The sequence below is a fragment of the Boleophthalmus pectinirostris genome, unplaced genomic scaffold (assembly GCF_026225935.1).
Source record: "Boleophthalmus pectinirostris isolate CB_2022bp ecotype Guang Dong unplaced genomic scaffold, ASM2622593v1 HiC_scaffold_17, whole genome shotgun sequence".
NCBI lineage: Eukaryota > Metazoa > Chordata > Actinopteri > Gobiiformes > Gobiidae > Boleophthalmus > Boleophthalmus pectinirostris.
In genome coordinates, this window is record NW_026571115.1 from 29,695,151 (window position 1) to 29,720,555 (window position 25,405).

The 25,405-nt window shown below is 39.3% G+C and overlaps 1 protein-coding gene across 2 annotated transcripts in view; it reads left to right on the top strand.

Moving 5' to 3' along the window:
• sgsm3 (small G protein signaling modulator 3) overlaps nt 1-20,612 on the top strand; it is a 33,214-nt gene extending 12,602 nt beyond the window's left edge. Inside the window, exons 3-22 of one of the 2 annotated variants that reach the window (XM_055152925.1) lie at nt 803-888; nt 1,299-1,362; nt 2,327-2,538; nt 3,954-4,061; nt 4,148-4,291; nt 4,521-4,716; nt 6,848-6,993; nt 8,217-8,447; nt 9,552-9,734; nt 11,225-11,380; nt 12,454-12,508; nt 13,010-13,059; nt 13,142-13,294; nt 14,009-14,079; nt 14,154-14,202; nt 14,911-14,996; nt 15,079-15,201; nt 15,748-15,808; nt 15,929-16,000; nt 19,137-20,612. In XM_055152925.1, coding sequence (XP_055008900.1) covers nt 803-888; nt 1,299-1,362; nt 2,327-2,538; nt 3,954-4,061; nt 4,148-4,291; nt 4,521-4,716; nt 6,848-6,993; nt 8,217-8,447; nt 9,552-9,734; nt 11,225-11,380; nt 12,454-12,508; nt 13,010-13,059; nt 13,142-13,294; nt 14,009-14,079; nt 14,154-14,202; nt 14,911-14,996; nt 15,079-15,201; nt 15,748-15,808; nt 15,929-16,000 — 2,246 coding nt within the window. In that variant the 3' untranslated portion in view covers nt 19,137-20,612. The remainder of the gene's footprint in view (nt 1-802; nt 889-1,298; nt 1,363-2,326; nt 2,539-3,953; nt 4,062-4,147; nt 4,292-4,520; nt 4,717-6,847; nt 6,994-8,216; nt 8,448-9,551; nt 9,735-11,224; nt 11,381-12,453; nt 12,509-13,009; nt 13,060-13,141; nt 13,295-14,008; nt 14,080-14,153; nt 14,203-14,910; nt 14,997-15,078; nt 15,202-15,747; nt 15,809-15,928; nt 16,001-19,136) is intronic. The other variant, XM_020920778.2, reaches the window with a different exon arrangement.
• The last annotated feature ends 4,793 nt before the right edge of the window (nt 20,613-25,405 follow it).

Sequence of the window (25,405 nt, forward strand, 5' to 3'; positions counted from 1 at the left end):
ATAATTATTCAGATAACTATAACATAAACAACAAAACAGAACAAGTTTACCAAACTCTCCGTCTCACTCCAAATCACTAAATCCATTCAATTCTTCATCCTCGGTGTCACTTCTGAGAAACTCTGCTTCCTCTTCTGTGTCGCTGTCGTCAGACTCAGCATCAGTTCCAGTTAGAATTATTCCGGCCTTTCTGAATCCAGACAGGATGATTTCGGTGTCACTGAAGTCCAGGCTTTGTCGATCCATCCAATGACTTCAGGAAAGTTGCGTGGCACACCCTCCCGGTTGTCACAAGTTTTTCGGCTGCATTTTTCGCTACTTGCATCTTGTAATCTGCAAAATTATTTTCTTTTTTGTGGCATTTGTGTTTAGTTTTCTCAGTTATCTTAATAAGTTTGTTCAAATTGGTACAGAAGTAATGGTGCGATTGACTGACATGATACAGACAGGACAGCGGCTCTTTCTGCAGGAGACATGCACAGCAGAGCCAAGTGACAGTGGCACAGAAGTAATAGGAGCAGCAGATACTGACACACAAGACTAGAGCCTCTCACGACTGTCAGTGTGAAAATTTGAATATATAAGTCACACTGGAGAATAAGCCTCAGGAAACACCCAAACCATGAAAAAAGTGCGACTTACAGTCCGAAAAATACGATAAATAAACTTTCCTTGCCTAACTTTTGTGGTGGAAGGTCCGTCACCTTCTTGTGTCTATTGAAAATGTCCATGCAGTGGTAGTTTCTTTGCCTCACCTTCCTTTGCTTTCTTCTCGTAATGTGTCTGTCTGTTTCTCTTTCAGGCACGTACACTCCGGCTCCTGGTGGGCCCTTCTCCGCTCTGACCCCCAGCATGTGGCCCCAGGATATTTTGGCCAAGTACCATCAGGTTTGAGAGAATTCATTCTTAGATTTAGACTTTGACAGACTTTATTGATCCACAAGGGAAATAAATTGGACACAGTAGCTCACACATCACACTATAATATAATAACAGAGAGAAAAAAATATAAATGGTAATAATAAACTGTAGATAAGACGACAAATAGCAAGAGACTGGTGTCAAATAAGGCATTCACTATGTTGCTACGGTGATGTACACGCTCAAAATCTGAATATTAACTTTTATATATCAGATTTTACAGTCATTTTTTTCAGTAATTTCCTCGAAGATCCAGAAATTAGATTATTATCTGATTTGGGTGTGCATGTAAACATAACCACTGTATCATATGATTTGATAAATAGAATCAAAAGGCGTTTGATTAAAGTGTTGTTTATGTGGTTTTGTTTTTACAGAAAGACCCTTCGGAGCAGCCTGAAGTCCAGTACGATGAGTTTGGTTTCAGAGTCGACATTGAAGGTATTTAAAACACATCACGGCATTAACCTGAGTATTTAAGTATTTGACTGGATGTTGATACATTTTTTATTCATTCAGACAAAAACAAACAAAACCTAAAACAATTTTCAGAAATGCAAAAAAACAGAACTAGAACAGGACCAAACTTAGTCTACATCAACCAGAATCAATCCTGGACCAAACCATGACCAAGTGCTAAAGGTACACTATGTAACTTTTCGTTTGGGGTCCGTCACCTGCTTGTTTCTATGGATACATCATTGCTCTGCCTGGAATGTTCCACACTATGACATTAAATAGCTCTACCTTACATTTATACAATTACAGGTGGTTTTATAAGTCAAAAATATTTAGTAAAACAGGCATTCTGACTGTGAGCGGGGTCGCCTCTCCACAGATCTGACCTGTAACTTGGTATTCAACCATTTTTGTCTTCATGGAGACAAAACCAGACCACCTCCACAGAGAAAAGCGTTTGACGGACCCTTCACCAGAAAAGTTATACAATGCACCTTTAAGTATTTAAATGGATATTGATATATTTTTATATTTTTTAATTCATTCAAACAAAAACAAAAAAAAAAAAAAAAAAACACATGTCAGAAATCCAGTCAGGATTCAACCTGGACCAGAATCAAGTGTAACCTCAACTCAGACAAATGATTTATTTATTAATAAATAATAAAATAAGTAATCTTTTATGTTTGTTGGATGATCCAAGTTTTCTGAAATTGTTATTGTAAAACTAGTTTCTCAGTGCTTTCAAAGTTTTATCACGGTACAGCACCAAAAGATGTTAGACCCTCAAAAACTTGCTTATAAAATGGAATACAGAAAATGATAAAGGTATATGTTATAGTAGCACAGGTATTTCTGCAACTGCTGCCATTATTCCAACAACTTCTGTAACAACAACTTAACAGCTCGTACTTAAACTGCTTGTTTTTCCCTTTGCGTGTACCAGAGGGTGTGGAGGCCCAGAGCTGGCTGTGCAGTGAAGGCTCTCCCCAGCGTGAGGACCCCCAGCAGAGGTTACGCTGGCAGGCTCACCTGGAGTTCACCCACAACCACACAGTGGGAGACCTGACCTGGGACCTGATCTCCCCCACACTGCCTCGCTCCGACAGGCTGCGCTCGCTGGTGCTGGGGGGAATACCACACAGCATGAGACCTCAGGTACCACAGTGTGCATCTCTACTGTGCTGTTTTTCTAGGTTATGTACGACGTGTAATGAGGGCTGCAATGATTAATCAATGATACAAGTAACTAATTGTCTATTAAAGACCTGGTCTTAAAACACTAGTTAAACATTATGCCTCATAACAAATTTCCTAATTATTGTGGCATGTTAACGATGTAGTGATTCACTGACAATAAAGCACTTTATAATTAGATGCAGACATTACACAGCTCACTGATTCTGACCTCTAGAGCTGCTACAGTTTATCTGTCCTAGACAAAACCAATGGAAAAACTCAGGTTCAGGGGCTTTCAAATAATAGTTGAGTATTTAAAAAATGCTTGTCTGAACTATATACTCTGATATGCATGCCAAAAAACATTTAATCACAAAGAAAGCAACATCAACATTGTTTGGTTTGTATGAATAACACATTTATAACATACAATAATAATACAATAATACATCATTCATAAATATTCTCTTGAAGCTTACACTCAAGTGCAGCAGAAATAAGAGGTACTGTTTCCCAAAGACTGGGTCGCAAGAGATTTGGTTTGGGTCGCCTTGTCACGATCAGCATGTAGGTCTGCAATATACAGTTTTGACATATGCCAAAGTGTTAAGACATGTTTTGTATAAGTTCTAATCTTTTTGTAATTATTTTATTTACTTTTTTTTTTTTTTTTTTACTTTTTTTTTTTTTTTTTTTTACAATATTGCTGGTTCTACTGAATGCTGAAAATAAAAAGAAATGGGCTACATTTAATGTCCAAATAGGAGACGTATTGATCCCTTTTATTGCTGGTTCAATTACTGTTTTTCATTGTTTAAAACTTGATTAATACTAATTGTTCAGAGAGACACGATCACTTGGTCAACAATAAAATATCCTCATTAATGTTCAATAATGGTCAAATCCGCCTTTATTTTGTGAATTACGAATAATGTCTATTGATTTGGGTCGTGAAGGTTTGTGATTTTTAAAGTATGGGTCCCCAGAAAAAAAGTTTGGGAAACACTGCTGTATACTGTTACTTTAGGATACTACTATTTGACTATAAGCAACAAATAGTGATTCAAATACTACTTTATGGTGTGTTTTATAATGGGTAATATGTCTGCAAAATTGTAATTTGAATAAAATAAATAAGAAATAGGTGCAATGAGTTTATAGACCAGCTTTTCTTTCTGTTTTTTGGACCATAAAAATGCGTTATAATTACATGCCGACAGGGTTTCATCTTGACCCTAAGAGCTGCTTTTACAATCTGTACTGCTACAAACAAATGTGAATTTATTACATGAAAAAAATCAGATACTACCCCTTTTTTAAGCTATCAAAAATGCTGCAACTGTTGGTAATATACGCTCTAAATCGTAGTGAAAATGCTTTGTGTTTTTTCTCAGCTTTGGATGCGTTTGTCAGGAGCACTCCAGAAGAAGAGGACCTCTGAGATTTCCTACAGAGAGATTATTAAGAACAGTTCAAATGATGAAAGCACCACTTCAAAACAGGTCAGATGCTCTACTATCCTCCACGTACTCAGCAAATCAAATGACACACTGTTTACACATTCGTTTTCTGTCCTTTGTTCCCCCAGATTGAGAAGGACCTGCTGCGGACCATGCCCTCTAACGCCTGCTTTAACAACATGGGCAGTGTGGGCGTGCCCAGGCTGAGGCGGGTACTTCGAGGACTGGCATGGCTTTATCCGGATATCGGGTACTGCCAGGGCACGGGGATGGTGAGATCCAGCTTCTACTGTACAGGGTGGACCACTGCACTTTTACTCTGAGTGTGGGTAGATTATTATTTCAGAAGACCAAGGAGACAAATTTTTACAATCATAGTTTTTAGGTTTATTATTTCACTTGTATGGTCTCATGTACCATTTTAAAAGTAAAACACAACTTCATATGCGGTGTCTCCTCTTCTATATGTTTTTCTGACTGTCTGACCTCCTCTTTTCTCAGGTGGTGTCGTGTCTGCTGCTGTTCCTGGAGGAGGAGGACGTGCTGTGGATGATGTGCGCTCTGATAGAAGACCTCCTCCCTCCCTCGTACTTCTCCTCCACTCTGCTGGGCGTGCAGACGGACCAGAGAGTACTGAGGCAGCTCATAGTGCAGTACCTGCCCGATCTGGACCGCCTCCTGCAGGACCATGATATAGGTATGGAGGGAAAGGACTATAAAAAGATATATTATGCTATATCAACTCTTTTTACCATGTTGTAACAGTGTTTTCTCATCATTAGTTTACTGAAATGTATTACTAGAATTCCCCTTGATGTACCATTTCATTTTAGAGGATGATATAGTATGTTATCCTCTGTTTTGAGTGCTTAGAAAATTTCTGTTTTCACTTACCGCCTATCTCCACCCATGACCGTGTGCTCACTTGTATCTATACTTAATTAATTCTTTGAAAATTTAGACCGTACAGCCTTGGTTCCACTGCTATGATGTGCTTGGGACCGACTTGGCGCGTAACAGTTAGGAGGTGGTCACCCCAACCTGGAGAGCGTTTTCATGGCAATGGGCCCGGTCCGCTTTGGGCGTGACACAGGTCAAGAAGATAATAAACCGGGACAAAGGGGCTTTTTTACTCTCACACACCTGGGATACTGTCTTAAGGAAGTCGAGCTGCAGATGGCGCTGTCGTCCTCCCTCCACCAGTAGGAAGACGGTGCCCAAACCCGTTTAAATCAGCTGACTGGAAACATCAAAGCGAAATCACGTGACCACTCTGAGGAAAACCACTAGTGAGCAGTCGAAACTGTCAGGTATGAAAACAAACTCTTGGTCTGCAGAAAGAACCTAATAACATAAATTATCGGAAGACCAAATAAACCTGATTGGACTAGGTCTATAAGACTCGCCCAACAGTGTGACGTAGACCTGCATCTTAAGCCACTGGACAGATCTCAAAAGACCGGTGTTAAACTAAAGGAGCATCAACACTGGTCGATGTTCAAATATAACACAAAACAAATGCACATGTAAATGAACCAGAGCGCACAGCTGATCCTCACATGAACTGACACGCACTTAAGTTTCACTCTTGTTTTCTCCCTGGCTGTACGCAAAGACGTCACCGTGGAGCACATGCCCTTGTTTTGATAAATAACTCTTTTACTGCACTGTTCCCTCGACGGAGGTGGAGGATTATGGATAACATTTTGAGCTCTTGTTTGGCTGCATCGTTAGACACACACGCTCCACACTGGATTTAGGCACAACATTTGGGAATTGTGCTTTTACTGAGACCGAGGAGGAGGATGTTGGCAGAGTGTGGCTCATGTTAACAGACAGCAGACTGTGACTGGCGTGGAGTTATTATTACACACAACACTTTTGACTCGCTGTGTCGCTTCTTCTGTTAAGTGCATCTGCGCTGTTGTTAAATAACAGTTACATGGTTCACACTATTTATGCGTTGCCATGCGTGTGTCGCTGTTGGAGTGCAGTTGGTCCAATGACTGAATGTCTAGCCCCCCCTCACGAGCCAGTCCCAGATCCCAACCGTTCCAGACCGCTTTGGAGTAGTACCTCCAGCATTCTGTCTTGTACTGACTAGGGCTGGGTATCATTAAGAAGTTGCCGATACGATACATACATCGATACATGGGCCACGATACGATACATATCTCGATACAGTGAGCTTTTGATTCGAAACATTATATTTCAAATCGATTCGATATGGTTCAATAAAAAATAAAGGCTAAATCATGGCTGTGACACTAAAAGTCTTTGTTAAACCACTTCTTGTGCAAAGTTCATGAGAAACGTGAACATTTTAATCATCAAAACAGTGAAAATGTCAAATGTGTCACATATACGAGTTTCCTTTCTCTAAACAAGCAACAAAACTGTGGCACTGTAACAAATGTATTTAGTTAAATATACCAAAAAATACTCTTGGTGATATATCGATACAGCAGCCCAAGATATCGATACTGTATCATCATATTAAATGATACGATATATCGATATTTCAATATTTTTGCACACCCCTACTGACCTGGAAACAAGGCTTAGGTCATAAACTGAATGTGAAATGGTTAGGCCCACATACTTTCTACAGTTTTGCCTTTTTTTGTTTAATATTATTATGGGACAATGATCAAAATATGAAAATTAGGATTAGTTTATTAGTAAATACCAGAGATAGAGCTTGTCTTCTTTGAAATGTCCTCAAAGTGCAGTTTTTACAGTCCCACAGTCATCATTATTTCTAAGTCTGAGGCACTATTTTTATTAAGAGTAACAATGATGCTTTATTTGTGCTCTCTCGCACACAGAGCTGTCCCTGATCACGCTGCACTGGTTCCTCACGTCCTTTGCCAGTGTGGTGGACATCCGGCTGCTGCTCAGGATCTGGGACCTGCTCTTCTACCAGGGCTCTCTGGTGCTTTTCCAGGTCACACTGGGCATGCTCAAAATCAAGGTACTCATCACGTGCACTTTAGGTTAAACGCTCCGGCTAGCTACTCCCGACTGAGATCCTAGCCCAGATCTTGGTTGAAAGACGAGTGAAATGAGAAGACTAATTTCCACATCCAGTAAAGTATCAAATGCTACAAAATCCAATGTTAGTTTGAAGAAAAAACAGTAAAATAAAAAAAATTAAGTAAAGGATTGAATGATTTTTAGTATATATTACATGTAAAGTTGATAGTGTTGCTTGTAAGATTATTATGGCTTATTATTTTGTGATCATAATAATAATGTAATAATAACTATTATACTTATATATAACTTAATATAAATAACTTATTCATGATTATCCTAACAAATTAGGACATATTCATGAAATTACATAAACAAATGTGTTATTAAGACGGGGTTCACTTTTATTTAAAATCACATAAGAATATTTTTCAGATTTTGACATTTAAAGGTGCACTATGCTACTTTTCTGGTGGGGTTAGCCATCTGCTCGACTCCATGGACATGTTAATGCTTTGCCAGGAATGTTCCACAGTATGGCATTAAACATATCTATTTTCAAATACAGCTGTTTTCATTGCAAAAAAAAAAAAAAAAAAAGAACATTAAGCCGGGGGTGTACACTGTGTGTGACTGTTTTTGGGATCGGGTCAAGTTTTGGCTCATTCGTCCCTTGTGTAAACATGGGGTAACGAGAACTGATTAATTCCTCACGATCACCTCCCGCTCAACAATTTTAGGTCGCAAGAATATCAAACCTGTTTAAAATCCAGTCGCCTCTCGTAAGGATTTCACACAGTTGAAGTAGTTCGTATAGTGTGAAAATATGAATAGTGAGTTGTGAATTTTTAAACACTGCGATTTGGTTGTCAAGTTTGAGCTGGGGCTGAGTGAAACGATCAAAATATTACACCGGCATTACTTGTGAGTGGACTCGCTTCTTCTCAGATCTGATCTGGCATCTCCACTTGCCCTCACCTGCTTGTCTCAGTTGAAAGTAATAAATCTAAATCTAATGCCATACCATGGACTATTCCAGGCAAAACAATAACATCTCTATCAACCACAAGGCGCCATGTTGACAAGATGGTGGCAAAGTTACATAGTGCTGTTTAAATGAATGAAAACTCTTTAGCTGACCACCAAAATAATCATTAGTCACAGGCATAGACGTGATCACGAACGTCTCTGTTGTACAACTCCGTGTACGTGTCTCTGCAGGAGGACGAGCTGGTTTCATCTGAGAACTCGGCGTCCATCTTTAACACGCTCTCAGACTTGCCGAGTCAGCTCCGTGACGTGGCGGAGCTGCTGGGAGAGGCCATGAGGCTGGCTGGTTCTCTGTCACAGGAGACGCTGGAGGCGCACAGACACAAGCACCTGGCCTACATCCTCAACGAGCAGGCCCAGCTCAACAACGGAAACACGGCGATCAACAGCAGCATCAACAAGGTACGCCTACTCCAACACGACTATTACATCTTTTACACTTTTGTCTTGGTCTTTTATATTATTATTACCATTGTAAGAGAGTATTACACAAAATACTGTTCTTTTTAGAGCTTTCTACCATCTTATCACGTTGTTCTCTTATCAAAAACACGCCTGAAGAGTTTTTAGATATCATCCATGCATGTTTGAGTAATTTAGGGATCTCTCTCAGTAGGGCTGGGTATCATTCAGAAGTTGTCTATATGATAAATATCTCGATGCAGTGAGCTTACGATTTGATACGATTCAGTACGATATATTTCAAATCAATTAAATTCGGTTCAATAAAAATACTGGCTAAATCATGGCTGTGATAATAAAAGTCATTGTCACTTCTTGTGCAAATTTAATATGAAACACACCCATTTTAATCATTCAAAACGGTGAAAATGTCAAATGTGTTGTATAAACGAGTTTCCTTCCTCTGAACAAGCAACAAAAATGTAGCGCTGTAACAAAATAATTGAGTAAAATATACCAAAAAAATACTCTTGGCAATATAAATAATATAAACTATACGATATATCAATATTTCAATATTTTTGCACACCCCTATGTCTCAGGCCTTATTCTAACCCTCCTTATGATTACCTGTAAGATTCGGTGCAATGTTCTGCCCGCAAGCCTACGTCACCCACGCTCCCACACGACAATACTCCATAAATATACAAAAACATGATACAAAACTGTAAACAACAACTTGACAAACCTGGTACGATGTGCAGTCGTTTCATTAGTGGTGATTGATAGCGCTCTGAAGGTGGAGTGACTTAACACAGGGAGCAAAGATGCAGACTCAGAGCGCCAAGAACTATAAAACGTATAAAGCAAATTAATATGTTGTTTCGGAGAATATAACATTTTCAAAACAAAAGGTAATATGTTTAAATATACTCCATGCTTGTTAATACCCCACAGAAGTAAAATATCCCCTCTTTAATATTTGAATAGCAAAATAAAAGTTAGATAAATAACAAAGTGTAACTGTAAAAAAATGAATTTAAAAGTTTTAATTTAAAAGTTTGTAGTATCTGTAAAAGAGGTATATTTTCTGTGTCTGTGCAGGTGGTGAGGAGACAGTCTCTGCGCAGGAAGTCCACCCTGAGCTCTCTTCTGTTCGGAGAGGACGAGGCAGAGGCCCTCAAGTCGAAGAACATCAAACAGACCGAGCTGGTGGCTGCTCTGAGGGAGGCCATCACGCGCACAGCTCAGCACTTCCACTGTCTGGACCCACGCCACGGGAGCACGGTACTCTACCTGCGGGGGGCACGATGAAGGGGCAGTGTGAGGAAGTGTAGAGGAGTTAGGAGTGGTCAGACTGTGGTGCTGGGGTGACCGTTTGGAGTGACGGTGTTGTCTGAGTTACCCTGGGCTCAGACTAGATGCCATACAGCTCCAGTGCAGAGACCACAAGTTTTCTGTATACCATATTTTTCAGACTATAAATTGCACCTTTTTGGGGAAAATTATTTTATAAAATCAGATACCAGGAACCGACATTTTATCTTGAAACGCAAGTTCTAGTAAAAATAATAGAACAGAGAACAACAGACTGTTAACGTCACATATGAACAGTTCTTCAGATAAATATAACATAAACAACAGAACAGAACAAGTTTACCAAACTCTCCATCTCACTCCAAATCATTAAATCCATTCAATTCTACATCCTCGGTGTCACTTCTGAGCGACCTCTGGAGATAAACCATAGATCCATGAGGTAAACAGAACGCCGCTTCCTCTTCTGCGTAGCTGTCGTCAGACTCAGCATCAGTTCCAGTTAGAATTATTCTGTCCTTTCTGAATCCCGACAGGATGATTTCGGTGTCACTGAAGTCCAGGCTTTTGATCCATCCAGTGACTTCCAGGAAAGTTGCATGGTGCATCCTCCCGGTTGCCGTAAAGCTGTGTTCTTCATCCCCACTTATCTCCAGTCCCTCACAATTTTCTCACTCACTCCAAACTTTCTTTCTGCTGCTCGATTACCGTTTTCGGCTGAATATTTCACTACTTGCAGCAAGACAACGGCTTTTTCTGCAGGAGACATGCACAGTAAAGTGACAGTGGTACAGGAGTAATAGGAGCAGCAGATATTGACACACAAGCCTAGAGCGTCCTGTCGCGGCTGTCAGTGTGAAAATTTTAAGTCACACCAGAGTATAAGTCGCAGGGCCACCCAAACCATGAAAAAAGTGTGACTTAGAGTCTAAAAAATATGGTAATTCAGAATAATGAGAGAAGCTCAGACTGCACGCTCCGGATTTTTTCTGTTGGGAGACTATTCTGGCTGAACGGCAGAGCTGACCGCAGTTCTTTCCCTTAATAAATGGTTAGTTATGGAGCTTCAAAGGCAGTGACACAACAGCACAGCAGAGTTACTGCTCTGAGTGTCACAATACAGCAAAACCGGTCTGGCACTGGAGTTACAGCTGGACCGGGTGGAGTCTGAGAGAGGCTTTAGTCCTGGATTTGTCCCGTTTGTTCCAGGTTTAGCAGTCTGACCTCAGTCCTAGTTTAGTTGTGGTTTAGTCCTTATTTAGTTTTTTTCTGGTTGAGTCCTCATTTACAGCTTTGGGTTTAGTTTAGTCCTTTTTTTTAAATGACTTAATTATTAATTCATTAAATCGGTTTAGTTCTGCTTTAGTCCTGTTGGTACATATAAATATTCAGAGCTGTTTTTTGTGTAATGTTTAAAAGTGTCACAGAAGATGTAAGTGACGTAATGTATTCTACTCCAGGACCTGACGCCGGACTACTCCATGGAGAGCCACCAGAGGGACCACGAGAACTTCCTGATGGTGTCCAGGAACAGGAGGAGGCGGGCCAAAGCTCTGCTGGACTTCGAGCGGCATGACGACGACGAGCTGGGCTTCAGGAAAAACGACATCATCACTGTACGTCACCACCTTCCAGACACAAAGTCAAACTATTCTTGACTAAACAACATTAACAATATTTGATTATATTTGATTCCAACAGACAGGATTTGGTCCTGTTTTAGTACTGGTCTAGTCCAAGTTTAGTTTAGTTTTAGTTTCAAGTTTTAGTCCTGATTTTGATGTATGTGTGTGTGCACTCTAAATAGGAAAACACAATGCTCTTTTTTACTTGCTTTACATTTGATTTAAACCACCTGATTATTTTACGTTCAACGTCCATTACATACGTTTTGTTGAAGGTGCACTGTGTAACTTTTTGATTGATGGTCCATCACCTGCTTGTCTCTATGGAGATGTCATTGCTCAGCCTGGAATGTTCCACAGTATGACATTAAACAGCTCTAACTTACATTTTTTTCAATTGCAGATGGTTTTATAGCTCAAAAATACCTAGAAAAACAACATTCTGACTGTGAGCGGGGTCGCCTCGCCACAGATCTGACCTGTAACTTGGTCTGGTTTGGTCTCCATTATAACAGAAAGGTTTAATGCCATACTGGGAAACATTCCAGACAAAGCAATAGCAGCATTTGTTGGGCCCTCCACCAGAAAAGTTACACAATGCACCTTTAAAGGAGACATATTATGCAAATAAAACTTAGAAAAACAATCCATTAACCATTCAAAAATCCATTACTCTTAAAATTTCCGTTTTTAGCAACTCCCTGTAGCACTCCCACTGCTGATTACTTAGATATTTATTTAGTTATTTTCCAAAACGATGATTCAACCAAAAGCCAGTTGACCCGTTGCTTTACTTATTTTAAATCAATATTACAATTCAAAATGAAAAATAAAATAAAAAATAAAATAATGACTACATTTATGTAATAGATTAAAACTGAATACTTTAAAGAAGACAGTGTGCTTTTATCTGGTATATAAAGTTCTCATTGTTCTGCTTTCTAATGAAATAGTCACATAATTGTTGTTTACTTGGCACAAACTGTTCTTTTAATATGTCCTAAACTACAATTAAACCGTACTGCATAAATCAGGAATTATGATTATGCGTTTTTCTTCTCCAGATCATCTCACAGAAAGACGAGCACTGCTGGGTGGGGGAGCTCAACGGACTCCGAGGTGAGAACTTTTCTGTTTCCTTATTTTTTTTAGCCTTATTTGAACAGCTTTTTCCTCAGGGCAAAGTGTAATACCAATTCCAAGCAATCTTTAAGTAATTTAAAAAGGCTGAATTATAAATACCAGTTCTTTCTTCTCATCGGCTGCAGTAAACTACCGCAAAGAATTATGGTCTATGTAGTTCACGGTAGTTCGTATAAACAACATACAACAACAAAACAACATAAGACGTAATTAATGATGACTAGAATTGTGTCTAAAAGTACTTATTTTTGTTGAATTGAAAACTAAAAATGTAAAAAGTGGAGTAACTTATAGGAGAAGAAAATTAAATAGGTTTTCTTCTTTCTGCTCCGTTCTGGTCATTTTTTTGTTGTTATTTTTGCCATAATTTCATTCATGTTATATGTTAGATTGTAAAATAATGTAAATTTCTTACTTGCCCAAAAAAATTAATTAAATTAAAACTTGGCTAATCTATTATTAAACCTTTTTTTTCAGGGTGGTTTCCTGCTAAATTTGTTGAAATCCTGGATGAGAGGAGCAAAGAGGTAACGAGGCGTTCTTTTATTTATGTGTATACTTTCCTCTGTACTTATTCAAACATATATTTCCCTGTGTGTATGTGGGTAGTACTCTTTGGCAGGAGACGACACCGTCACAGAGGCCGTGACAGATCTGGTCCGGGGAACTCTGTGTCCGGCTCTGAAGGCCATTTTCTACCACGGCCTCAAGAAGCCGTCCATACTGGGAGGTCCGTGCCACCCCTGGTTATTCATAGAGGAGGTGGGTACATGTTGTCATAGTAACGCTCACTACGTTTACATGATCACGATAAATGATCATTGAAATAACTTTATGCTCCTAACAGGACAACAGGACAATCACATATAAAACTAAATGTTTCTAAATGCACAGTGTTAGGGATGTAACAATATCCAAATTTCTCTGTACGATATTATCACGATATAAATCTCACGGTACGATATTTATTGCGATATTTTGTAGAGGCTGATATAATTGTAAATAGGACACGTTTCTGCTTTTAAAATACATTGACAAGATTTTGGTGTGAATTATTTCCGTCATAAGTCAAGTAAAAAACAGTATTCAAGTAAAAAACATATTTCTTCATGTTGTTTGCACTGAAATGAATCATGGGATATGTAGTTCCCGATGTTTATAAGCTGTTGCTACTATAAAATCGTGTATTTAAGCAAAGGAACTTGTAATTCGATATATTGTGAGACTTTTTGATGATAAGATATCACGGTATTTTGGTTATTGTTACATCCCTACACAGTATCTTTAAAAAAACAATGCAACAAATAGATTTAATTCCCCAGCAAGAGAAAAAATAAACTCATTGACGCTTCCGTATAGTTTTTAATTTCCCTTTAAGATCGCAGTTATGAGAGCTGGTCTAAAAAGAGTGGCATATATTTACTACATATGTTTTATATTATTTAGTGTCTAATATGTTTTTTGTGGTTTGTTCAGGCGGCGAGCAGAGAAGTAGAGAGAGACTTCAACTCTGTGTACTCCAGACTGGTGCTGTGTAAAACATACAGGTAAATATGTGCTTTATGTGTTATTGTGTACATTTTAGTGTCACTAAATCCATTTTCCATTTCCATACATTTAGGTTAGATGAAGATGGGAAAGTTCTAACACCAGAGGAGCTGTTGTACAGAGTAAGTGCTTGATTTTGTCATTTTCTCCTCAGTTAGTATTTGATTTTTATATATTTATACGGAAATATTGGTAGCTGTTAGTGCTGCTTCACAAATGGTCTGACTCCAGGACACTGTGTTTTTAATGTCTGTTCATTTTAATTTAAGGGCCTGTTTACTAAAACGAGAACACTTGCGGGTAAAAATGACAAAATATTTTATCAGAAGTGTTTTTCGTTTAGACGGTGACGGGGTTTTTGGAAGTTCAAACGCAAAAATTTTAACCCACCCTCCAGAGTGGAAAAGTTGAATCTGCTCCGCCGTAGCGTTTCCGTCTACACTGCCCAAGACGCAAAACTGTGGTCAGATCAGCGTCACCGCAGAGCCGCCTGTCATGCATATCCACTTGAATTCCACACACTTTTGCGTCACCACTTGCATGCAGATTTCCTCCCAAAAACACTCGTTTAAACGCGAAATAAAAAGTGAAGACGCAAAAGTGGCGTTGCATTCAGACTGTCATCATAGAAACATAGCCTGAGTTCTTACAAGTACGTATTCTTCTTTTCATCTTATTTGGGTCTTCTTTAAGACACACTTTCTGTATGTCCACTAACAGCAAATACGGAAGATAGCATTGGTTCTAGTGAATCTGAATACTGTACTTGAGTAGATCTAAAATAATCCCTGTGGTTCGTCTAAAAAGTCTCATCTGTGTGCTTTCCTCAGGCCGTGCAGTCTGTGAACATGAGCCACGACTCTGCAAACGTTCAGATGGACGTCAAGTTCAGGTCTCTGATCTGCGTCGGTCTCAAGTAAGACATACCCCATACAGTATATATAACCATACATACTCATACACAGTGTAAAAATGCCCTCCTGCCCTCTCGCCCTCAGTGAGCAGGTGCTGCACTTGTGGCTGGAGGTCCTGTGCTCCAGTATGGCCGTGGTGGAGAAGTGGTACCAGCCCTGGTCCTTCCTGCGCAGCCCGGGCTGGGTCCAGATCAAGTGTGAACTCAGGTACGCACCGCTCTCTCCTGGTACTTCTGTTTGTCTTTTGACCCGTGATTCTAAACCCTTCATCAGACGAGCCTGTTTGTTTAAAGTACAGAGAAATTTAAATCTCTGGACAGATGAAAATCAGATTTCAAATCCTTGGATTATTTTTAGTAAATATAAGATTAGGTAAAACTGGAGGGATCATACAATAGATGGCAGCTTGAGCATATGTTTGGTTTTGAAAGTTCCCACATCTCACTAAAAATTTTATTCAAGAAAAAAAACACAAAAAACAGGAATAATTAATACACAAGGCTTATTAATTTTATTTTGGAGTACAAACTGGTCCTGATTCTTCCTAGAATAGCTGATTTGACTAACAGTCACAGCTTTCCGTTTATTTTTCAAATATTCATGAGTCTTTGTTCTCTTTAATTAGAAATTGAACAAAAATGAGTACAAAAAAGTCCTCTGCCTCTTGACTTTGTTCAGTTTAGACAAGAAACCTCAAAAAGGAAACCCCGAAGAAAAATGCCACATGTAATGATTGTTGTCCTTTTGTTTCAGGGTCTTATCAAAGTTTGCCTTCAGTCTGTCTCAGGACTGTGAGCTTCCTGACAAGAAAGAGGTGAGTCCGTCTGTTTCCCGACCCAACGCGTGTTCCACAAATATCCATGATGAGTTGACTTAGTGTAGCTGTAGCTGTAGCATGTAGGTTAGTAAATATAACACCTGTGTGCTGTTCCAGACCAGTGCTCTTCTGAAAGCAGACGTTATGGATGTGCTGGTTCAGCATCACCTCTTTAGTTGGGATCTCTAGGTAATTCTCCTGTCACTGACACTTTTAGACTAGTGACAATATGTGGTGTTCGAGCTTCTCCTCTGGTCTGACTGTGGGACTCTGTGTGGTCATCTCCAGTGGTCAGGCTCAGCAGATTCTTCACTGTACTAATGTGTTCCGAGCGCACTAATTATTCACTGCAAAGAGTTTATAAGCGCTTTCCGCAACTCTCAGAAGCCACAGCCGAGCTTTCACACTAATGCCAACAACAACCAGCACGATAGTAACAGCTTTACTTCTTGGAGGATGAAAATGCTCACAGCAGAAAGTTCACAGCAGACTTATTGTGACCCCAAGAGCTCATAGATTTGTTCTGGGACAAGTCAAATTTTACTTTATCACATAGAGAAAATGTAATGGCACCTTTTAAAGTGGGACTAAACACCTAAACTCCACCCACAACCACATTTCAAACAGAGCTGCAGAGTACTTGTGGAAGAAGGAGGAGGGGGCGGGGTCTGGAGGTGTAAGGAGCCGTGTGATTGGTCTAACAGGTATTCACACTTTAAACTCCGCCTCTGCTGACAGGTGTTTGTACTCAGAAACACCTGTTCTGTAATCAGGGCAGTCCTGTGTGATGTTACATAGTACTTAAAACTGCAATGGTCACTGAAGGCAGCACACACTCAAGTTTTTCACAGTTTTGTTTTTGTCATTTTGCACTAAGATTGACAAAAAGGACCACAGCGGTCAGTGTTAATAAAACACTATACAGACCGACAGCTTGAGGAGCAGAGGAAGTAGATTTAGAGTTAATTCCACTTTAATTAAATTTTGCTTCAGGGTCCCAATCCACCATTTGGTGAATCACTCACTTTTTGTACTATTCTGACAGTGAATCTAAAAGTCCTACAGTGTGCATTTTTCAGCATATGGTCACTTACAGGCTATAACCCATCTGTAAACAGACAGGCCCCAACTGCAACTGTCTAAACAAACCATGCACCACAGGTCAAATCCTCCAGTTTAGGAGTTTTGTTTCTGTTGGAGGGTCCACTACCCGCTTTTCCCCATGGAGATCTTATTGCTTTGTCTGGAATGCTCCAGGGTATGACTTTAAACAAATCCATCTAGCATTTATTCTTTATGGGTGTGTTTTTGTTTTTTTTTTTTGCTTAGATCAGGGGTGTTAAACTCAAATTCACAGAGGGCCAAAATTAAAAACTGGGACTAAGTCGTGGGCCAAACTAAATATTTATTGCAGAATTTCAAGAACATCTGCGTGTTTTCTCTTCTTTTGAGATATGTAATGTTAGAGCTTTTCTTATTAAAATAAATGATTAATAATAGTTTTGCTTAAACATTGAATCCAGAACAAGCAAAATAGAAAATAATAACAAAATTTTAAAGAAATAATGTGTCTATAGCCTATAATCGGAAGTCCGAAGTTCTTGATGCATCTATAGGAGGGTGTCAGTCACGTGATCACGATGATGCGCGAATTTCAGGTGGAGGGCAGGAAGTGAAGACAAACACGACAAGCACGGCTCTGGAGAACACAGATACGGAGAAGAGTTCTTATTGTAAGGATTTAGAGCCAGTAGCAAGGCAAAAGTACGAGCAGTTAGTCGACAAATATATTGGGTGTGACCCCATCTTATTGAAAATGAGAGAATTTTCAACCGAAGTAAAAGATTTGCTGTCAATCGTGGCAGAGGATATCACCAACTATTTAGCTCTTCAGACATCGTTCTACACCAGACAACAGATGAAGGCGTACAAAAGTTTGGAGGCATATAACTTTTTTTGTCAGTGGTGAGTGTTTCTCTTATTTTATGTGTATAGACTGTTATGGGAAAAACGGCAGTGTATCGGCAGTAACCTCTATCTGAACTATTTAGGCAAGGCAGGCAAGGCAAGTTTATTTGTATAGCACAATTCGTACACAAAGTAATTCAAAGTGCTTTACAGAATAAGAAATACATTAAAATCATAATAAAAACAAATCAAAACATAAATATTAAAATTAAAAAAGAGAGACATAAATTGGAGAGAAGAGTGCGGAATGAAAACCTTTCAGTTATATGCACAGTTAAACAGAAATGTTTTGAGTCTGGATTTAAACAGCGTCACAGAAGAGTCTGTCTCACATGTTCAGACTGTTCCAGGTTTTAGCTGCTTGAACCTGAAACGCTGACTCCCCATGTTTAGTCGTGACTCTGGGCACCAGCAGGAGGCCGGTCCCTGAGCTCCTCAGAGTGTGAGATGGTTCATATGACACTAACATGTCACAGATGGACTTTGGTGCTCGGCCATGGAGAGACTTGTACAAGCAGAGCTGCTTTAAAGTCTCTGAGGCACAGGAGCCAGTGCAGAGACCTGAGCACAGGACTTATGTGCTCGTACTTCCTAGTTCGAGTAAGGACCCGAGCTGCAGCGTTCTGGATGTTCTGCAGTTGTCTCACAGCTCGTTTGGAGAGACCAGTGAGCAGAACATTACAGTATCTAACCTACTGGAGACAAACGCATGGATAAGTTTCTCCAAGTCTGATTTAGACAGTAAACCTATTTAATGTCAACAAACGTCGTCAGCCGTTAGTCGTTAATGATTCGTGTATGTTTAGGTAAACCACAAAAAACACTTTAGCTTTGTAACAAACCTTTGTCGAAGTGTTCACTGCAGACACGAGCATTAGCGAATTCTGCTCCTCCCGACCGCAAACAGGTTTGTAATCCACTTTTTGCGGCATTGTTCTGTCAGCTTTTCCCATTTCTGACCTTTGTGGACGACTATCTTCGGTACTCTAAAAAAATCGCTTTTCCTTCTCTCGGTTAGAACAATTGGCACAGCCGTAAACTACACAACACATCGGCATTTTCCTCCAGTCAGTTCACTTCCTGCCCTCCATCTGATTTTGCGTGCTGACAAACGTAGCCCTGTGACGTCATGTGAAACTCACCTATTGAAGATGGTGCCAGTTGCCAGATGGTGTTTGGCTGTTGGGTCACGGTCACTTTTGGTGTTTTGGTGACTCTTTCTTGCACTCGTGTGGTGTTTTAAATAACCCAGATAACCGGCATCTCTTTTGGCGTCTCCTCCTTCACCATAACCTCCCCCTGTCCCCAACGTCAATCGTCTCTGTGGTCATTTTGTCCCTGTTTTTTTGTCTTGCAGGAGAATGAGCACAGGCCACTGAAAGAAGGCGTGCAGGACATGTTAGTGAAGCATCATCTCTTCAGCTGGGACATCGACGGTTAAACACAAACGACTGTACGCGTATTCAAACCACGCCAATGACACTGAAATAAGGCCGTTTTTGTCTGATAATTATGAGATTTATTGCATTTTTCAGGCCCCATGTATAAAAAATTATCTATTGTAAAGCATAAGGGCGAAAATGAAATTGAGCAAGTGACATTTTAGGCAATTTTGAGTCATTAACAGTTGCCAAATATTACCTCTGGATGGAAAAAGATGACAACCTCTGCTATATTTATGTACATAGATGTTACAGTGCCAAAGGCTGCTAGAGAATGATCTACAATTCTACTAACAAATGGCTTGAAATAACTGCTCAAAACTTACAAAACAAAATCACTTCAAAGTAGAGGTGGGCAATATAACTTTTACTGAATAATATTGAAATTGCTGTTTTGGGAGTTTCCAAAATTAGAATTTCAAGTTAAAACTGTCAAAATAGTTGATTGTTTCTCCATATTTTTACTGTTACAACAAATTATAGCAAAAAATAAGAGCTAGACATTGATCATTCAAACCAAAATTCTTGCCTTTTTACAGTTTTTATAGCTTGACCTTCTCATTTACCCGCTCAAAGTTGCATTTAAAGTGAGTCAAACCATCACAAAACCATAGACCGTTTATATAAATGGACATAACTAACCTGGGTCACACTTCTGGCTCCATCGACTTTGTTTCTAATTCACGTTCTATTGAAAAACCGCGGCCCCTCTCTCTGTGACTGCTGCAGTGAGACTTGTCATTTTGGGCTTAAAATGTTCGTATTAACCGGCTCTACATGATCCAGAAGGTTTTATTTTGCTATTCTGTCCATAAATCAAGATATAAACATTAATAACAGACAAATCATGTGCCTTCTTTTTCCAAGGTCTTTCCCACTAGTGTTAGTAACAGGTTTGAGCGGGGGTTTAGTGGGCCGTCCACCCGCTGCTCCTGTCTTCAGATATAAAAAAAACAAATATAAAATAGCTACAACTTAAATGTCAAACTGGAGCTACTGGAAAAGGTGAAAACAAACTGCATAGGCTTATGATATCTACAGTTCTGTCCTAGTGACCTGAGACATGACTGACCAGGACTGAACCAGGACTAAAGGAACTAGGACTGAGTGTGTGGACGGGCCCGGAGGTGTGCCCGTGTGGACCGTCGGGTGACTGCAGGCAAAATGACTGAACCAGAATGGAACCAGAACTGAACCAGGACTCACTGTCGGGACAGGTTCGGAGGTGCCCTCGCGTAGGCCGAGGTTCCACGCCGCACGGGGCTAAGCACAGCCGGCGCCCGATCGTGCTTCGCGGACACCCTGCTCCATGGACTCGGTCTTCTCTCTCTCATTCTCGAGACCAAGATTAATCCTGGTTCAGTCCTGGTTCAGTCCTGGTTCAGTTCAGTCCTGGTTCAGTCCTGTTCTAGTCCTGGTTCATGTGTTGTAGTCTATGATTTATGTTCTGTAGGTGATTCTGAACGGTGTTAATGTTAATAACATGATTCCGCATCATTTTGAGTAAAAAAAAAAAACATGAAATATTAGGTTAGGTTGTTGGGATTCATCACGTTGTTGATGTCACGAATTGCAAACCCCCACTTAAAAAAATTCCAAACATGAAACTTGGCTCTAAATTCGCTCCTATAACCACCGGCCACGATGAGCTTCATTTGACTGAAGCCGAACGCTATGGGCGACGTTGTCTTTTTACAGTCTAAGCACGAAACTGAAACGTATTAAACCTTTATTATGTTCACATAGCATTTTCAAAACAATAAAACGTAACATGAAGCTTTAAAAACTGTAATATCGTTATCTGGATAATTCTCAAAAAATAAATATTGCCCACCCCTATTTTTTTCTTTTTTTTCTTTCTTTTGTGAAGTTGCCAAAATGTCACTTGTACTTCAAAATATCAGCCCTCAATATTTTCTATAAGTCATACAAAAATGTGTATGGAAAATATATTTATAAACAATATTTGTGCACCAACGTTACTAATAATGAACAATCCAATGGACCCGTCTCCTGCTCGACCAAAAACTAAACATTCCAAAAAAAAAAGAAAAGAAAATAGAGCTACACTGTTACGGAATATTTCACATGAGTCCTGCATACCTCAGAATACATTTCATAAAGTACTCCGTTACTTTAAAAACCTGTTGCCTTCTGAGTAGTGATGATGATGATGATGCTGATGCTGTTGGTCGGTGTGTTACTCTGGTAGCATGCACTTGCCGATGTTCTGTAAATACAAAATATACATTAAAAAATATATATATGTTGTTGGATTCACAGTGAATAAATGTTGTATTTCATCTAGAATCTGTGTTCTGTCTTTTGTTTATACATAGTAAGTTATGTGTATTATTCAGGGCTTTTTAAAGGTGTATTGTGTCAGTTTTGAGATGTGAATATTCAGATTTGGAGAGACTGAAAATGAGATCATAACATCAGAAAGAGACGTACACAGTGTTGGGGAGTAACAGATTACATGTACCGGAGTTACGTAATCAGAGTACAAATTACAAGTAACTGTATTCGGTTACAGTTACTTTTTCAATGAGGGGTAATTGGATTACAGTTACTTTGTTGAAATAAATGGATTACACGGCGGTATTTTCCCGTTTTCACATTTTGGGGCTATATTCCCCCCACCCTTTTATTTATTTTTTTGGTAATTTCACTCATTGCCGGAAAGTAAACCAGGTCTAAACTAGATCTAAACCATGTCTAAAATAGGGCTAAAACCAGGTCTAAACCAGGACTGAACCAGGATTAAACCAAGACTAAAACAGGACTAAAACTAGGTCTAAACTAGATCTAAACCAAGTCTAAACCAGGTGTAAAACAGGATTAAACCAGGATTAAAACAAGACTAAAACAGGATTAAACCAGGACTAAAACAGGATTAAACCAGGACTAAAACAGGATTAAACCAGGACTAAAACAGGACTAAACCAGGACTTAAAACAGGACTAAAACAGGACTAAACCACCCTGTGCGGACATGTCTCTTCTGTCAATAATATTTTTAATACGGTTCGGTAAAGTCTGGGTTTTTTATTTTCTTTTAGCAGACAAAAAATCTTATGTTACGATGTCTTTGCTTCTCTACAGCAAATCAAGTAATCCGAAGTATTCAGATTACGTTAGTCACTTTAAGTAATTTAATGGATTACGTTACAAACTACTTTTTGGTGTGTAATCTGTAATCTGTAGGGGAATACATTTTGAAAGTAACCTTCCCAACACTGGACATATATGATGATACAGTTTATAAAGTAAAATGTCGAGAAAAAAAATTTAATACAAGGCTGGGCAATATTGACAAAATTATAACAATACTGTATTTTTTTTTAGTCAGTTTTTTCATAGTTTGTGTGTTTCCTGCGACTTGTTATCCGATATGACTTACCAGTATGTTAAAATTTTCACAGCAAGAGGGCGCTCTAGGCTCATGTGTCAGTATCTGCTGCTCCTATTACTCCTGTACCGCTGTCACTTGGCTCTACTGCGCATGTCTTCTGCAGAAAGAGCCTCTGTCCTGTCTGTATCATGTCAGTCGATCGCACCATTACTTCTTTATCACTGACTATTTAAAATTTAAACAAACACAAAGACAACCAAAACCATCCTGTCGGGATTCAGAAAAGCCGGAATAATTCTAACTGGAACTGATGCCGACAGCTACACAGAAGAGGAAGCGGCGCTCTGTTTACCTCTGGAGTCACGGAGTTGCTCAGAAGTGACACCGAGGATGAAGAATTGAATGGATTTAGTGATTTGGAGTGAGATGGAGAGTTTGGTAAACTTGTTCTGTTCTGTTGTTTTTGCTTTTGTTGTTCCTGTGCAGGTCAAACATGGAACACAGTGCAGCTCATATACGAGAAGTTTCAACACTGGCAGCATTTTTCTAAAGCTTTAAAACAGCGATGTTCAGTGATCAAATATGTCACAATGTTTTAACCAAATTATTATTATTATTATTTTGAGGGGTTGTTGGTTTAACTCTTTAACTCTTGACCCAAATGAACTTCTAATAAACAGTCTGAAATGAATTTGTGTGTACAGTGAGTGTGTTGTGTGTACAGTGAGTGTGTTGTGTGTACAGTGAGTGTGTTGTGTGTACAGTGAGTGTGTTGTGTGTACAGTGAGTGTGTTGTGTGTACAGTGAGTGTGTTGTGTGTACAGTGAGTATGTTGTGTGTACAGTGAGTATGTTGTGTGTGTATATAGTGAGTGTGCTGGTGTTATGTACTTTTGTGTGATTGTTGTTGTACTTTTCTTTGTCCTGTAGATGATTTGATGGAAATTAGCCACACTGGCTATAATCTTCACATATTTACATTTTTAACATTCATTAATATGTGCTGTCCCTTTACAAATTAATAAATAAGAAATATAAGTAACTGTGACTTAATTCCAGTAACTTTCCTGCACGATTCCATGGAAATATAAAAAGTTAAAACTATACTTGGGAACATTCTTCATGGAGATATATACGTTTTTATTATTATTTATACTTTATTATTACATTTTATGTCATGGAAAATTATAGTCAAAGGAATATTTTTATGGAAACAAGAAAGATGAGGCCCTCCCCAGACCAAATAAGAGTCAGGTTTGTGGAGATGCAAGCCCCCTCACAGTAAATAAGTGTTTTTTTTATGTTTTATCGTTCAATAAAAAATCTTTTAACCAAGTTTCTTTTTTGTTCAAAATGTTAAAGTTGAGCAAATGATGAACCTAAATACACTTCTGATAATAAAAAACAAATCCACAAACACAAATCCAATTGAAGCCAGTTTATTCCGGGTCATATTAGCGGTATATTGAGTTTTGTCACAATATTTCACAAGCAGCTTTAATGCAGTAATAAGGGTAGAAACAACAGGAACTGCCAGAGGAGAATACGTGTGTGCTATTCTCTATTTGAACTACACATGAACAGATGACCTCATTTGTGAACGATGCAAACTGCACGAGGCTAAAAGCTTAAATGTATGTGGAACAATTCAGAAACCCACCGTTTAAGGCGCTGTACCTGATTTTTACGGTGTTATTTTAAGAACGTGAAAAACAGAACTAGATCATTTGAAAAACAGTTTGCAGAGGTACAAAGTTATTCCTCAGTTACCTTATGTATTCAGCGCATCCTAATTATTCACAAGTTTAGAAGCAATTTTCACAACTTTCATAGTATAGACTGTAAAGAAATGAACTAAGGCTATGTTCTGAAGTGACCCAAATCCGATTTTTTTCGCCCCTATGCTCCTGTATCTGATCTTTTAACGACAGATCAGATTTTTTTCAAATGCGACCCAGGCCACTTGGATATGTGCTCCTAAAACCGATACATATCCGATCTTTTGACATGCGACTTCAGTCTGAACGGCCAGGTCGCATTCATCCCACCTACAAGTCTCGGAAAGCGAGGTTAACGAGTTATTAAATATTTAGGGGGATCGCTGTTTTCAGGACAAATTGGAGGGGTCTTATCGGAACCGGGCGATTTTTGAAATGATTGTCAAAGAAATGTCCGAGCGCGGCTACAGGCGGTCCTGGCTCAAATGTCAACGAAAAATAAAGAGCCTGCGAGCCAAATACAAGGAGGATAAAGACTCAAACAAACAAAGCAGCCGTGGACGTGTAACTTGTCCATTTTTACCAAGAACTGGACCGTATTTCGAGCGACAAGCCCAGAGTTTAGGCGACTTCTGTAAACACTGAGCACACTCACTTCGCTGTCCTCCAGTGCACATGCGGGACACTTTTGGGGAGTTTAAAGTTCACACTGGAGATCACATACAAGTCGCATTTAACTGGAAATGTGAACGACCTCGCAAAAAAATTGTACTTCACAAAAAAATCTGAATTGAGCATTAAGCCCTGCAGTCTGAACATAGCCTAAGTGAGCATAATGTCACCCACAGTGTTTGGTTCCAGTCAAATGAAGCTCATAGAGGCTGGCAGTTGTAATGGTTAATTTTGCATCGAGTTCCATATTTGGAAATCTGAGCGTGAGCATCATAGGAACAAAAGAGCCAATCAGAAGCAAAGGTGTTGACGTGAATGCCCCCTATACACTCACTTCATATTTGAAAGCTAGCTATGTCTTTTTATATATACCATATTTTTCGGGCTATAAGTCACCCTTTTTTCATGGTTTGGGTGTTTCCTGCGACTTATACTCCAGTG